Source organism: Miscanthus floridulus, chromosome 14 (genome assembly GCF_019320115.1).
Source record: "Miscanthus floridulus cultivar M001 chromosome 14, ASM1932011v1, whole genome shotgun sequence".
Taxonomy (NCBI): Eukaryota; Viridiplantae; Streptophyta; class Magnoliopsida; order Poales; family Poaceae; genus Miscanthus; species Miscanthus floridulus.
In genome coordinates this window covers 84,740,648-84,755,829 of record NC_089593.1, presented here as the reverse complement: position 1 = coordinate 84,755,829, position 15,182 = coordinate 84,740,648, and the positions used below count along the sequence as shown (strand labels likewise).

Sequence of the window (15,182 nt, the reverse complement as noted above, 5' to 3'; positions counted from 1 at the left end):
GTGTCATACGGTCTATGAACTCTAAGGCGCACAAATGGAACGTTCAACTCACAGCAAACAGAGATGAACTCAAAGTAATAACTACTAAATATTATGAACATTTTTATTCTGGATGTAGAGGCATGTTACAATCGAACTACTTGTGGGGAGCGTTACCAATGATGCCCTCTACATCCACCGCAGCCAAGACACCATTGCCCATGGTGGAGAACTCATCGATCAGGTTCTCACGCTGCCGATAGCTCATCTCTCCTAGGAACCCTGGCTCCACCACGGTCAGGTCCTTACCCAGCCAAAGCTACGCGACGGCCATGGCCAAAGTGGCCCATAGGCAAATGCAGTATGTGGCCACCCCCATGAACCACGGCAGCACAGTGCGGAGGTGGTTCGCTAGGGTCATCCCTGCAGGCGTAGGAGGCGAAAGCACATGGACGGCGTTGCCTACTGCCTCATGGAGGTCCTGGTAGCGCCTGTTGCTCTCGGCCACCATCTGGGAGGAGACACATGCGTTGTCCTCGGCTACCTAGTGAAGGCAGATCGCCTCCGCCATCTCGTCCTGTGCGACGGTTAGCTGCTCCTGGACGGCTGAATAGGAGACAAGAAAATGCTACAACTGAAGACACAACATCGTACATAGTGAAAGAACAAGATCATATTGTGCCGAATGACTTACCAGCGAGGCACGTCTAGGCCTCAGCGGCAGCAAGCTTCGTCGCGGCTGTTTCTCGCTTCACGGCGGCAATGGAGAGGCATAGCCGGTCCGCCTCCCGGCTCTCCTCATGGAGGGCGGCGGTGGCCATGTCTAGCTGCTCCACCAACTCAAAGACATCATCCCCCCTGCTCCCCGTCGTCGTCAGAGGAGATAGCCAGAAGCGGGGATCGGCTCTCCGGTGGTGGCGCTGCCGAGCTATGTTCCCCGTCCTGTCGCAGCATCGCACGAATGTGGGGATGACCAGGGACAACCTCCGATGACTCTTCCATTGGGTGCTTCATTGCCCGATCTGCCATTGGATGAGATCTGAATGATGGGGTGTCGAGGCGAAGCGTCGGACGAAGAAGATAGAACGAGAAGATAGGTAAGTGTAATGAGTTTAGAAAAGGAATCGTGTACTTGCTTCCCCGCCTTAGCCTCTGCTTTTATAGAAGGATGGGCGAGATAGGTGCCTGTTGGAGTTCCCTTCGATTGCACTGAGCAAGAGCAGGAGTTAAGGCGGGACCACATCTCGCACTATCTTAGTGGAGCATGCTTCTCTCGACGGAAGTAATGGTGATGGAACGGTGTTGGAAGCTGGATGGAGAAAATTGACTCGACCATGAGGCTCGGCCCCTCTAGCGCTAACCAAGCAGTTTGGGGGAGACGAAGTGACGAACTGCTAGCCTATTATATTCTTATCGACTGCTTTGAATTATCTTTTGTAATGGCAGAGGTGGGTAATTTACATGCAAAAATAGGGGGTTCACATGGTTTACACACACGGTTTACGGGGTTCACAAGATTTACACCGTTGTGGCCTCTAATTAGATAATAGTAAGATAGTAAGATAAGATTCTTTCATTCTGAATTTTTGTCACATTTTCATATAGGTTCAGAGGATGACGATTGACTTCCCCAAGACGTTCGACATCCCTACGCCGCGGAACCTTCAAGAACAGAGTGATCATAAAATCCCAAGAGGGTTTTTTGGAACTCACCTTGCTCCGCTCTGATCCCCAAACCCTCCCTAGTGCTTCGCTCTACCGTGACATCGCTCCCCGACCAGAGGATCCATCTTTTGCTGTCGTCGCGTGTGTCCTCGTTCCATGGAGAAGCTCCCAACAGAGATAGCTACTGAGATTGCTAGTCGCATCGCTACGGCTATAGCGGATCCCATGGAAGATCTTGGCAGCCTGCGGGCAACCTGTTCGTAGATGTGTAGGGTGTGCGGTGATGCCGTAGTGGGATGACGCATACAACAATGGTGGGTGCTGCTGCGTGGGATGCAACATAGGATCTGGAAGCGGTTCTATGACCACAAGTACCGCACCAAGCTCATCGCCAGGCTTGCTAGCATCGGCAACCCAGAGGCCTCCTTCAACACTGGGATGCGCATCGTCTTTGTGGAAGACCGCAGCGCACTCATGTTGTGGCTCGACATGCTTGAGCGCTCTGCCATGGTAGGCCATGATGTTGCTGCATTTGTTCTCTCCCTTGTGCTCCACAGGTCCAATAGTGGTGTCGGCAATGACAACATTGCCCGGTGGTTGTTGAGGAAGGTCGAAGGTGATGAAGTTGGCTCGGCGGCGAATGTGACGTGGAAGAACGAGAAATGTACACGGTGCCTCCAACAGGCCATGTGGGTGTTGCAGGACTTGGCTGGGTGGCCGGCGCCGGGTGAGTCTAGTGTCATCTGCCTCCTCTAGCCATGCTGGTGCGTCGCCAGGACAGACATCAGTTCAGAGGCTGATGCTGCGGCGACCACGCAGGATGGGAAGGTTGGGAGGAGTGGGCTATGTTCTGCAGTGAGGAGTGTACGATTCACAATGAGTGTGATAGGTTCTTCACAAGTATGTGGTAGATTATGGGCAGATCAATGTTGATATGTATATATTTGGATGATGGGGATTTGTATGATAAACTCTTCATTCTCCTCAATACAATGATATGCAAGTACGATTCCTTTCTAAACTCGTTACAGTTACCTTCCTTCTCGTATGATGCGGTTTAGATTCCCTTGCACATGTTTTCAATTTCTTAATACAAGTTATTCTAGTCATCTCCACTAATAAACATGAGTGGAGAAGGCAACAGTCAAGGTCCATGACATCCACGGCCACCCACGTGAGTCGTGGGCAATGGAGCAGGGAAGACGATGCGGACCATTTGATTCTCTGCACTTTGCAATCTAACACTAACGCTGAATTACCGTATGAAACAGCGACGGGAGCTGCAATAATGACAATTTGCAAACACAACAAACCAATTTGCAAATAAACCAAGACAAATACTTCCACCCTAGTACCATCTCAGTGAGGTGCGTTATCTCATGTCTGTGTAGCCAAGGCAAATACTAGGACACATAAAAAATTAAGTAACAAGCATCACAGCCATTCAGTTATTAATTGTTTTTAAGGCAAAAACTATATATAAACGACACAGTAACAAGCATCACAGTAATTTTATTGATAACTTCAGTTACATTCCACAGTTGTACAATAACAGAGACCTATCGAAGACTACTGGGTGTACAATAACAAAGACCTATCGAATACAGTTACATCCCATAGTCAAGTCTGGAGAGAGGCAGTGCAAACTAAGGACAAGGCAGCACCTCACAAAACTTCCACCAGCATCTCGGTGACGTGCTTTACCTTCCCTGTTGTACCTCTAATGGTCAGGAGAGAGAGAGGCAAGAAGAGGAGGCATGGAAGAGAAGCGTCGTCGTCATCGCTGCTGCTCCAGAGGAAGGAAAGGATTACCAGGGCACCAGGACTGATGAATCGGCGGCAGTACAAGAAATATGCAGGGCAGAAAGGTGGCAACTATACATACAGACATAACACCTTCCTAGCGGCCCTACGCATATCAGATACCAAACTAGGGATACCAAAGTGAATTCAGTACCCCTTTGCTTGCCCAAATAAGCGAACCCCCTTAATTGCAAAACTTCCACTAGCACCTAGATAGAGTAGCCCCCGCTGCGCCTAAATGCCGGTAGTACCCAATCTTGAAGGCCTTCTCCCAATGCCACTACTGCTGCCGGAGGAGTTGGAGAAGGAGCGCCATGGTGATGAAGAAAATATATATAGTTGGCTCAAGTGCTTTCTCTGTATCTATCTATATCTAAGGAGGAAGAAGTGTGTGGATTGCCGAGAAGCGCATCCAGCCCCGGCTTAAATAGGCCAACCTTGAAGATGGAGAAGCGGAGAGGAGCAATTAATACACATCAGGGAAGACGAGGCTTACTCCGTAGGAAAATAATGGTGATGCAACTGTGTTGTGGGTAGTTGGAAAATGGGGAATAACTCATGTTGAATTTACTACCACCGGTACACCAAACGATCGTGTACGGCCGGCGGCCATAAATCCTATCTCAGTCAGCTCGGCTTTTCATACGATGGAGAAAATATCATTGCCGCATCTATTGTTAACCCATGGGTGCTAGAAGTTTCAACTGTCGGTTTTCTTCCTTAGCAGGCCTCCCTATTGGTCCAACCGACGGTGGAGGTATCACACTGTCGCTTCTATCGCTACGGTAGTGAAAGTGGCGACAATGATAAATCAATCTGTACTAGTGCATGATAACTTGGATTAGATGCTTTGGAGGAATACAAAGGCGCTGTGTGAAGTGCCTTTGTATATATGTTGATTCGATCTGTCCTAGCTGCTACTGTGCTCATGAGTTTGGCACTGTGACATCGAATTGGAGATACATATGAATTACCTGGTGATCTATGTTGTGTGTGATGAACAATCATATCTGTCAACTGTGTGATGAACAAAGCTTTGTGATGAACAGCTGTGATCTATGTATATATGTCATTTATGTGAGATCTATGTCATATATATGTGATCTGTGTATATATATCTGTGTATATTTGTGATGTGAGCTACAAACAGGTGTAGGCTACATACGCGTCTGTAGTATTTTCCTTACTACAGACAGACATATCTGTAGTAAGGAAAATACTATAGACGCGTGTAGACGAGAAGTGTCTATAGCCAAGAACACGCGTCTGTAGTAAGAAAAATACTACAGACGTGTTTATAAATGTCGTCTGTAGTATGATTCTTACTATAAACACGTACACTGTGGTTCTTGACACAGACGCGTCTTGGTAACACGCGTCTCACGTGTTCGTTTTATCATAGTCGCGTGTTTAACGTGTGTCTGTGGTATGTTTCTATTAGACGCGTTATGACAGTGATGTGCCTAAACACGTGTATGTAACGTGCAACACGCCTTACATGTAGGAATGGAGGGAGTATCATTTATGGCCATTGTGGTGTTTCTACGTGTGTATCCATCTGAACCACTATCTGCTGTGTGACAGCTGCAGCTTTTCTCAATCTTCGAAATATAGGCTATTGGTATTGGAGCAAGAAATTAAAGTGAAAACTACTGGAGGCTGTGCAGAATTCATTCCATGTGAACCATATCTGCACATCAAATGTTTTACAAGTGGTGAAGGCGATGGATGAGAGCGCGACAAATTCGGTCACCAAGACAACAAACAAACCAATCGCAGATCCCTTTTGCAACTACTCCTATTCTGGCTGGTTCGCTGGTCTGAAACTTAGTTGAAACTGGCTGAAAACACTGTTCTGACTGAATTGTTGGGAGAGAAAAACACTATTCCGACTGAAAAAACAAGCCGAATATAGGGTAAACCGAACAGGGCCTATGGTGCCTAACAAACTCCCGCTACAAGTACTTGCCGACAGCCACCAGTACAAGCTGGAGGTGCAGTGGATAATAAGTGAAATGCACTAGCAGCACAAATAAGGTCATATATTAATTAATTAATTAATTAGTAGAATATATACCCCGCGAGTTACCGTAGGATTTTAGAGTGTTAGAAGATAAGGCTGGAAATACATGATTTGATCGTTCCTGAAAAGACAAAGAGAAAGGTAATGCTGAAGCAGAAAGGGAAAATGTAATTTAGAATAAGAAAAGGAGTTGCTGGGTAGGCAAATATGATTTAACTACACAATTGCCACTCAAATCCATGAATCGTCCTGGTTCAATGATAATACAGGTTTCAAAAACTTAGATGTATACATTAATCTATGTAGAAGTAAATAAATAAATATGAAACATATAAAAAAAAGGGGCGTACCCAGTGCAGAGAGCTCCCGCTCTGTGCGGGGTCTAGGGAAGGGTGTCGGTGGCAAGCCTTACCCTCGCCTGTACAATGCGAGGAGACCGTGACTCAAACCCGGGACCTTCCAGTCATAGGCGATAAGACTCTACCGATTGCACCAGGCCCTCCCTTCATGAAACATATCAAAATAATAATAAAATCAATAAATTAATGTTTCATATTTAACATATTATATATAATAAAATCAATAAATTAGTGCCATTGTGGGAGCCAAAAGCGCACTCTGAGGACGGATGACAACAGGCGAAGATAAGATGATTGTTTATTTAAGATCAAATGATTGAAACAACAATAATGATGTAGAACGTCGCGGTATGAGATAGAATTTACAGTTGAGTTTTCCTATAAAGATATAGATATATTAAGCAAATTTTACTAAAAGGAAAGCAATTTTTCTTCAACGTGTCTAAGCACATCAATGGTAGACCTAGGCAAAAAAGAATTAGATGGACGAACTCTAGCCAGACCTCTTCAAGATGGCCGGCGTCAAGCTTCGATTGAGTATGGCATTCCACCCCCAGACGGATGGCCGGAGATCGTCAACAAGGTCATAGCCATGTACCTTCGTTGCACCACGGGGGGGGGGGGGGGGGTCCGCATGCTTCGGTCGACTGGCTTTCGTGGATGGAGTACTGCTACAACACCTCGTTCCATACGGCGCTCCGCACCACGCCGTTCTAGGTGGTCTACGGCAGGCCGCCGCCGCCTCTCCTGCCACACACCGTCGGGACTGCCCAAACGGAGGCAGCGGATGCCCTCTTGCGAGACCGCGACACTTTCCTTGCGAAGGTCCGCGAGCGTCTTCTCCAGGCTCAACAGTACACCAAGTGCTACTACGACGACCACCATCATGAGCTAGAGTTTGCGGTGGGCGACTAAGTGTGGCTCCGCCTCCTTCACTGCCCCACCCACTCACTGGAGCATCGGCCCAAGGGGAAGCTCGGTCTATGCTATGCTGGGCCATTTCGGTTGGTGGAGCGCATTGGGCGGCAAGTGGCGTGTCGCCTTCAGCTTCCCGAGGGCGCTCGGCTCCATGATGTGTTCCACGTGGAGCTACTGAAGCCGTTCAAGGGGACCCTCCGACGACTTCGCCACCGGTGCCGCCTGTATAGGATGGTCGCTTGCTACCTGCTCCCGAGCACATGCTGCGCGCCCAACTTCATCGTGGTGCCTGTCATATCCTCGTAAAGTGGCAGGGCCTACCTGCCGATGATGCTACTTGGGAGCCGCCACAGGAGTTCAATGCCCGACTTTCATCTCGAGGACGAGCTGCTTGAAGAGGCGAGGAGAGATGTTATGACCGACGTGGCCTACCAGCACTGGGCTCGCACAAGTGGCTAAGGGCCACACCAGATGATGAGGACATCACTCCTTCAGATGCACCCGCTGATCCTCCAACCATTATGCAAGGTCCAATGACCCAAGCTCGAAGGCGACAACTTAATTTAGAGGTGAGCTTATTCTTAAGTGATCCTTTTCATACTTTTGAGAATAGATTGCTACCTAATGATGTTATATTGATTAGGAACATTGGAGAGGGTCATGAGGGACTTAGAGGAAGAGGTGGAGGCAATGATGACCAGTCAGGACGTCCAACAGGAACCGGAGGCCCGGTCCAACATGATTTCGAGTCTGCCTCGGCCTCTAGGACCAGTCTGCCTTAAACTAGTTACCCAGGACGCATCCGGACTCCGTTTTCGACGATCCACATATGGATGGAAAGCTAATTTGATAAGGAAGCCAATCCAAGTGGTCTCATGTCAAAATATGTTCGGAATCAACGGGAATCATGGTCACAAGTCAGCATCCAGAAATCTACCAGGGTGCTGCGATACTGTCTTTTGGTCCGTTGGACCATGTATCGTGTTTGGGCCCATTAGGGGCGCATCCAGGGGTCTTGCATGACCCTAGAGTCTTCATAAACAGCCGCCACCCCTCCATTAGGGTTTGGGGTTTTGCTTAGATTATTCTGTTAAGAACAGTTTCGCCGTTCATCGGTTTGTGAGACCCCAACTTCGTGAGATTAATCATTCATCTGCAATTTGGTTGTGTTCTTTCTTGTTCTTGCTTGTGTTCTTCATTGCGCAGGCAGGGATTAGCCTTCTTGGCGAGGTCAACCTGGTCCATGACTTGGTTGATAACCAGAGGAGCTGTGGTGCTAAGATTGCAGGGTACGATCTTTCGATCTGAAGCCGGATCGGTGTGTCATTCTCCGTCACAACGATAGTTACCTCTACCTGACGGAAGATCGGGATCCCTGTCCCCATTAATGAGGACATCTCCTGCCCGGATACAACCACATTAGCAACTTTTGATTCACAAGTGAAACAATCCTTTACCATGATTGTATTTGATACATTTGATGAATTGATGATGCACCATGATGTGTGTTCATTGTCATTTTTAGAAATACATACATGGATCAAAAAGAGTGTTAAAGACACATGGAAGGCATGGAGGGCCAAGTACAAGTATTCCCAATGTCCTCCACTAGGACACCACATCACTTTTGGTCCAAGGAAAGAAAGAGATCAAATCCAACACGTTTTGGGGCTGGATTCGGACTCCAGGACAGCTCCAACTTGTGATGTTCACCACGGTCGCATACGGACTCGGATTGGGGCGTTTAAGTACTTCATGGAATCCTTATGAAGTCTATTTTCACATAGATCTAGAATCAAGTCCATATCTATTCTGAGGCGGCCGTAGTGACCGAATTACTACCGAGAGGTTTTCTGTCCAAAGGTGCTACGTCGCCTTAGTTTGGTCCAATGGACCGTGTATCAAGTCGGGTCCATTAGGGACGCGTCCTAGGGTTGGAGCATGACCCCAACACCCTGGTGGTCGTCCTTCCATCTTCATATACCCCTTAGCCGCCACCAAGAATAGTTGGGTTTTGTTTTGTTGAAAGTTTAGCCATTGCTACTTCTTTGTTGACGCGTGTGTTGACTAGACCATCCGTTCTACTTGATTCAGAACCCCAACTTTGTGAGTTCAGATTGTTTTTTCATCTCCATATTTGCAATTGAGTTGCTTGTTCTTGCTTGTTCCTCGATTGCTTGCAGGAATTACCCTAGTGGTTTGGTTGATCGTGCTCCACAAGATCGCAACGGTCGTTGGAGGTGGTGTATCGGTTGCTAAGGCGCATCATCTTTGGATGGTTGTAGTCGGGCCGTGAACGTCATCTCCATCCCCAAATCGAGTTATCCACCTTCTCTCATCGAAAGATCGGGATTCACCCTAGCGGGTTCATATTAGTTAGTATCAGAGCAAGGTTTATCGGTGAGAGACTTTGAATCCTTCACTGTTTTTTAATTTTTCCTATAGTCTAGAAAAGCCAAAAAATAGTAGATTAGTTTACCCACAATCCTATAAACCCTTTGAGCCTTTGCTAGCACTGCTTAGTTAGGGCTTGTTGAGTTTTTGGTTGTATCGGTTGTGTTGAGTTGCTGGTCTTAGTGTCTATTCCTTTAGAGTTTTGAGTTCTATCACGTTTTGGTCACCACGAGATCCACCATCACCATATATATCTTTGCTTCGTTTTTGCTACCACGGATCCATATGATGTCCGATTTGAGAGTTTAAATACAATCTGGAAAGATAAAGTTGTCTTCTTTCCAATGCATCTGACCTTTAAGAAAAATTCGTTCTGAATGCTCCACAATCTTCCTAGAGATTTCCGCATCTGATGTAATAACAAGAGTTGTTAAATCTGAATTCGAAGGGGCTGTGTGCAATAGCCTTATTATTTGGGTTGTCATAGTACCAAACAAAATATTTAGGGCTCTGCAAAAAAGGAAAAAAAAGAAAAAAAAAGACAAGAGAAGGAGAAGAAAGAAGGGACTGAATCTGTTATTTTTTTCGTGCTGTGCTAGTTGCTCTTTTTTAGTGACTACCTTTGTGCATAGGCTCACGTCTCTAGTATGGTTTAGTCTAGGACCAGCACAGTACCGTCGTTGAACGATTATTCAGCTTGTTTTTTTGACTAATGTGGTGCTAGTACTTCCTTGCTTTAGCCCACCTATAGCTCCACATATTTCGACTACAGCCTAGCAGTAGGGCCAGCGGCCCAGAGGTGAGATATTTCCTTTTATTTAGATATTTCCTTTTATTTCCTAGAAATCAGGATCTATATTGAATTCTTAAGAGATGACATATGCCTCTAAACTAGATTGGAATTAATCAAGCAAGGCAATATTCCTTGCCTGGCCTCAAGGGCCATCTACCGTGCCTCTTCCCTCTCTCTCATGCTCGTACCTGCCCTAACGCTGCCGCCACCACTTCCACGCATCTCGGCTCCCACTCGCCGCCGAGGATACCGTCCACGTTCCCTGATCTCCTATCCATACGCTCTCGTAGCTACGGTAGGATCTAGGATCCTATCATACGTCCCCCTGACCCGAGCTTGCTAGCTACCGCAGTTCCTCACCAGGTAGGCCGTGGCCGCCGGTGATGGTGTGTTTCAAGTGTTTCGGGCATTTTCAGACTTGTGTTTCAAGTGTTTTCGTCTTATTGTTGTAAAAGTAGATCTGGGATGTTGCATGTGTTGCAATGATAATATACGCATGTTGCAAGCCTATGTTTCAAGTGTTTCAGACGTATGTTTTAAGTGTTTTATGCGGATGTTGTATACGTTGCTATGGCTATACACATATGTTTCAAGTGTTTCAGACGTTTCAGACTTATGTTTGCAAGTGTTTCATCTGAATATTGCAAAAGTATATCTGGATATTGCATATGTTGCTATGATTATACACGAATGTTTCGAGCGAATGTTTCAAGTGTTTCATCTGTTTTAGCCATATTTTATTTGAATGTTTCAAAAGTCGATCTCGGGGGAGCACATGTTGTAAGCCTATACACGTAGTCGCCTGCAGCAGCAACTGCTGCTAGGGCGCTGTCGTTGATCACCGCATGTGCTGCTGTGTGTGCATGCAGGCGTATGACTGCACCGCCAGTGGCGGATGCACGATGCGGGATAAGAGGGGGCTAAAACAATGAAGATATTGATTTGCATGAAGATTTAATGGTGAAATCAAGCTTTTGCTACAGTGATTAGGCTTGAAATCAAGACATTAGGGAGGGCTGGAGCCCCCCAGCCCCCCTTTGGATCCGCCACTGCGCACCGCCTGCTGGTGTTGCTGCTGTGTACATATGGGCGCGTGAAATGAAGCAGGCTCGGGTGGTCCTCGCGTATGCATGGGCGTGGGCGAGCGGGCTGTTGGCGTGACTGAAGAGGTGCAGGAGTTTGCGCTCGAGGGGGGAGGGGGGTCAGGAGCTATGTCCGAACGCGCAGACCGGGAGCTACGTCCGAAAGCGCAGGCCGGACGTTCGCGCTAGCCCTTCTGTACTAAAAACTCTAGCCCAGACCAATCTTCAATAGCCCAACATCAACAATTCAATATTACATTGCAGCCCAGCCCACTCCCAGCGGCCGTCATCCTTATCCCAGCCGCCGCCGACGCTACCTTTCAGGCTGCCCTCCGCCTTGTCCTGTTGGGGTTCTCCTGCTCGGCCACTGGGGCCTCTGCGGGGGTGCGTCGCCAGCAGTAGATCGGCGGCCAGCAGCCACGATCCCCCAGGTGACAGGTGAGCGGTGGACTGCAGCAGCTTGTTAAAAAAATTTAGCAGTCAGCAACGCATGTAGCGAACTAGTGATAAATGAATAAGTATTTTCTACAACAATGTGCATTATAAACAACAAACATATCCAATACACCACAACTTGAACAGTTTTATACGTAATAGCATCACCCACGATAATGTCAACATTGGTATAACGCCCCAATTCCATCAACAGGGATAGAAGCTCTTAGTACCAGTAGCTGTGGATCAACACACGGCACACACGAACACACGCACACATACAAGCAGCAATCCCAACAACACAGATACTACCATGAACAGTTTGATAGTTACTCATAGGAATACAAGCTTCTTTTTCTTTTTTTCTTTTTTTTTCTTAAGCAGGAGCCTTCTCCCATGCTCATGGCGGAAACTAACAGCGGGTGTACATCACTTGCCATCCTTGCTGCCACTGAAAAGATAACCGAGTGAAGAGCCACCACCTGGAGCAGCTTGCACCTTGGTTGACGGACGGTCCTGCAGCATCGCACAACAAATGCACAAATATTTCAAGGTAGAGATCTTGTAACTGCCTTTTGTGCATTTTCAGCCACAAACTAAGAACATTAACAAACAGTATTTGGATAAATGGTCATGAAGATTCCGTTGTCATATACCAGGAATTTAGCAAACCATTCACTATGAGAGTAGAAGTGCATAAGCAAAGAATAAAAAGAATCGAAGGGACCATCCAGTAATGCAAATTACATCAGTGTGTGACATTGAAATTTACTGGTGCAGAAATTTGAAGGTTTTGGATTACTGCAAGGCATAAGTAAAACCACAAGTTCAACTCTTGTCAACACATGCCAACAGACAACAGAGATTATTCTGGCAGGTATTAATGGTACTAGGATTAACAACCATTATTGCTATACTACCAAATATCAGGCTCTTATTAATTGTCAATGATTTACTAAGATTCCATCTAACACAGAAAAAGGGCCAAACATAAAAGTACAAAAAGGTGAGATCAGTAGAGAGAACTTGTCAATGTAACCATGTCTCATATAAATGTAAATGTAGAATAAAGCACCGTAATCATATTATGAAGGGTGCTTCTTGCAGCAAAACCTAAACAAGAACTTCTGGATCATAGGCTATGAACAAACTATGAGCAAGAGCAAACAGAAACTTTTTCTTGCTCCACCTGCACAGCACTCAATTGATGCTCCTAAATAGCATAATCAAAATGTTCATAAGTGTCAATGGATACTGACCGTAAGGAAATTTCCACAGTTCTGGCCTTCAGCTCTTATGTAATTGTTTGATTTACTACTTTGAATACCAGCAGGGATATCTTTTAGTCTCTCTGCAGAGGATGGAGGAGTTGGCTTTTGGGGTGCAGGCTTCTCAACTGGTTTTGGAGCTTCGTCACTGCCAAAGAGATAGCCCAAGGAACTCTGACCACCTCCACTGCTAACACCACGACCCATCTTACCGAAGCTTTTCAATTAATCTGCAAAATGAGTTTCAAATGCTGGAACCGAAAAGCTCAAGCAGCACGCAGCATAATAATAAAGTTCCAAAGACAGCATCCATGCTTAAAGGGCCTGTTCGCTTGAACTTATCAGCCGGCTTATCAGCTAGAATCTACAGTATTTTTCTCTCACAACAAATCAGCCAAGGTCGGCTTATCAGTCAGCTTTCATACTAGCCGAACAGACCCAAAAGGAGTTTCACTGGTGCTCTTTTATTTGTCCCTACAAACACTACCTTAAAGCTGCTGTTGTCAGCATCTAGTGACTCGATTTCCTAAGCTAAGGGGCAGGTCGGCAATACCACATTTACAGCAATAACGATTTACTACCTTCGTCCAAAAAAAATGCAATTCTAGGTGCATTATCGATTGAAGTGCCTGCAGTTTTGACTAAATAAAAAAGAACATACCCAGTGCAGAGAGCTCCCGCTCTGTGCGGGATCTAGGGAAGGGTGTCAGTGGCAAGCCTTACCCTCGCCTGTGCAATGCGAGGAGACCGTGACTCAAACCCGGGACCTTCCGGTCACAGGCGGTAAGACTCTACCGCTTGCACCAGGCCCGCCCTTCGTACGAGAAATATTAATGTTTAAAAAATATTAATGTTTAAAATAAAAGTATGTTTCATGACGAAATTAATGGTACCTATTTCGTACGAGAAATATTAGTATCTTTTATATAAACTTGGCCAAACTTGATATACTAAAACATAGCACTATTCCAGAATTGCAACTTTTTTGGGACGAAGGGAGTATATGAGTAGGCACATATAAGAGAAGATTTTGACTGCTGATTAGCCACCATACTCTCAACCGCACCCACCCAAAAAAAAGAGAAATAACTAAGGTGTATGATTCTGACTGAGTCCATAAAACTGCAACCGTTACTTAACTGTGGTTTGGTACTTCTGTTTGCTTCCTTTTTAAGCAATGTTGTTGAACCACCTACAAGGAATAATAAACTAGTGTGACAAGATTTGCTCAATTATTGGTTAAGAGAAAAGTGCTACGCGGCTAAAGAAATTGGTCAGGTACAGCCTATTGATGTATCCACCTCAACCTCCTCCTGATGGGTAAGTCATTGACAGCGCCAGCAAACAACAAATGGTGGAATATAGAAATTCCCATCTATAGTGACACACGCAAGGCCAATTGGGCAACTGGCACTGTTCCAACATAAATTCCATTCGTCATGGCCACACCGACATGAGAAAACCTTACATGAAACTAAATTTGCGGCGTGCAACCAACAATTCAGGAACAGATTCAGCGAATCTCTGAGCCTAATCCCGAACCCACGACAGGTAACTATGGCAAAGCGAGCAACAGATCCCCGCCAAATCTTCACGTTGGGATCTGAATCCGCGCACTGCGAGCCCAGATCACAGCATGAAGGCAGCAACAACGAGGCGAGGCGAGGCGAGGATCGAACGCCGACACATTCCGTAGACCTCGAGCAGCAAACTCAGGAGAAGATCCTAACCCCATTCGCCTGACCCACAACAGCGAGAACACGCGCACTGAGCCGCCGCATCAAGCAGTACGTCCTAGTTAGTAGACCCCGAACCGCCGGACTCCGTGCCTAGAATTTCGGGACGAATTTCTACCGGATCGCCTGAATGGCGGCAAAGGGGAGTGGGTATCGGGAGCGAGCCAAGGCACGGGGCCAGATTTGGCGAAGGGCACGCACCTTCGTCGCCGGATCCGGGAGTAGGAGGCGGGGGATCCCGCGGCCACCACTGCTCGCTGCCCAGAGCCGCAGGAGAGGAAGGCACGGACCACGGCCTCCCCTAGTTGGCTCGCGGTGTCTTATTTTAGTGGGTGGAACTTTTGCGTTCCACACCCTCAGGTATTCGATAATCAGATTTCAGCGTTGTTACCTTTGACATTGACAAGGTAGCCAGCGAAATGGTGATGGATGGTTTACCACAGGGGCAAAGAGGTAGATGGTAGGTAGGGGTCCAAATGCATCCCTAAAAATCTAAAATCAATGATTTTAAAGTTGTTACTATTTCTATATATATACATCCATGATATTAGGTGGTAGGTAGTGGTGCAAATGCATCCCCTAAAAAAATCTTAAATCAATAACTTTAACTAAAATTAAAATTTTACTCTGTATACATTCCATGATTTTGTAAGTCTATGCACCACAAGGTAGATACTCCTCTAGTTTGCTTAAACTTTGCCACATTTACAAACTGCAACAATCACAT

The 15,182-nt window shown here is 46.4% G+C and overlaps 1 protein-coding gene across 2 annotated transcripts; it reads right to left on the bottom strand.

Moving 5' to 3' along the window:
* Positions 1-11,579: 11,579 nt before the first annotated feature.
* On the bottom strand, positions 11,580-14,781 carry LOC136504232 (protein SPIRAL1-like 3). 2 transcript variants are annotated; one of them, XM_066499089.1, is made up of 4 exons: positions 14,657-14,732; positions 13,860-13,911; positions 12,711-12,949; positions 11,580-11,967 (listed from the first exon to the last, which is right to left on the bottom strand). In XM_066499089.1, exons 3-4 carry the CDS (start codon positions 12,924-12,926, stop codon positions 11,881-11,883), a joined length of 303 nt encoding a protein of 100 aa, XP_066355186.1. In that variant the 5' UTR covers positions 12,927-12,949; positions 13,860-13,911; positions 14,657-14,732; the 3' UTR covers positions 11,580-11,880. The 2 variants fall into 2 exon arrangements, with proteins under 2 accessions (XP_066355186.1, XP_066355185.1); XM_066499088.1 differs by lacking the exon at positions 13,860-13,911 and having other exon boundaries at positions 14,657-14,781.
* Positions 14,782-15,182: the final 401 nt, after the last annotated feature.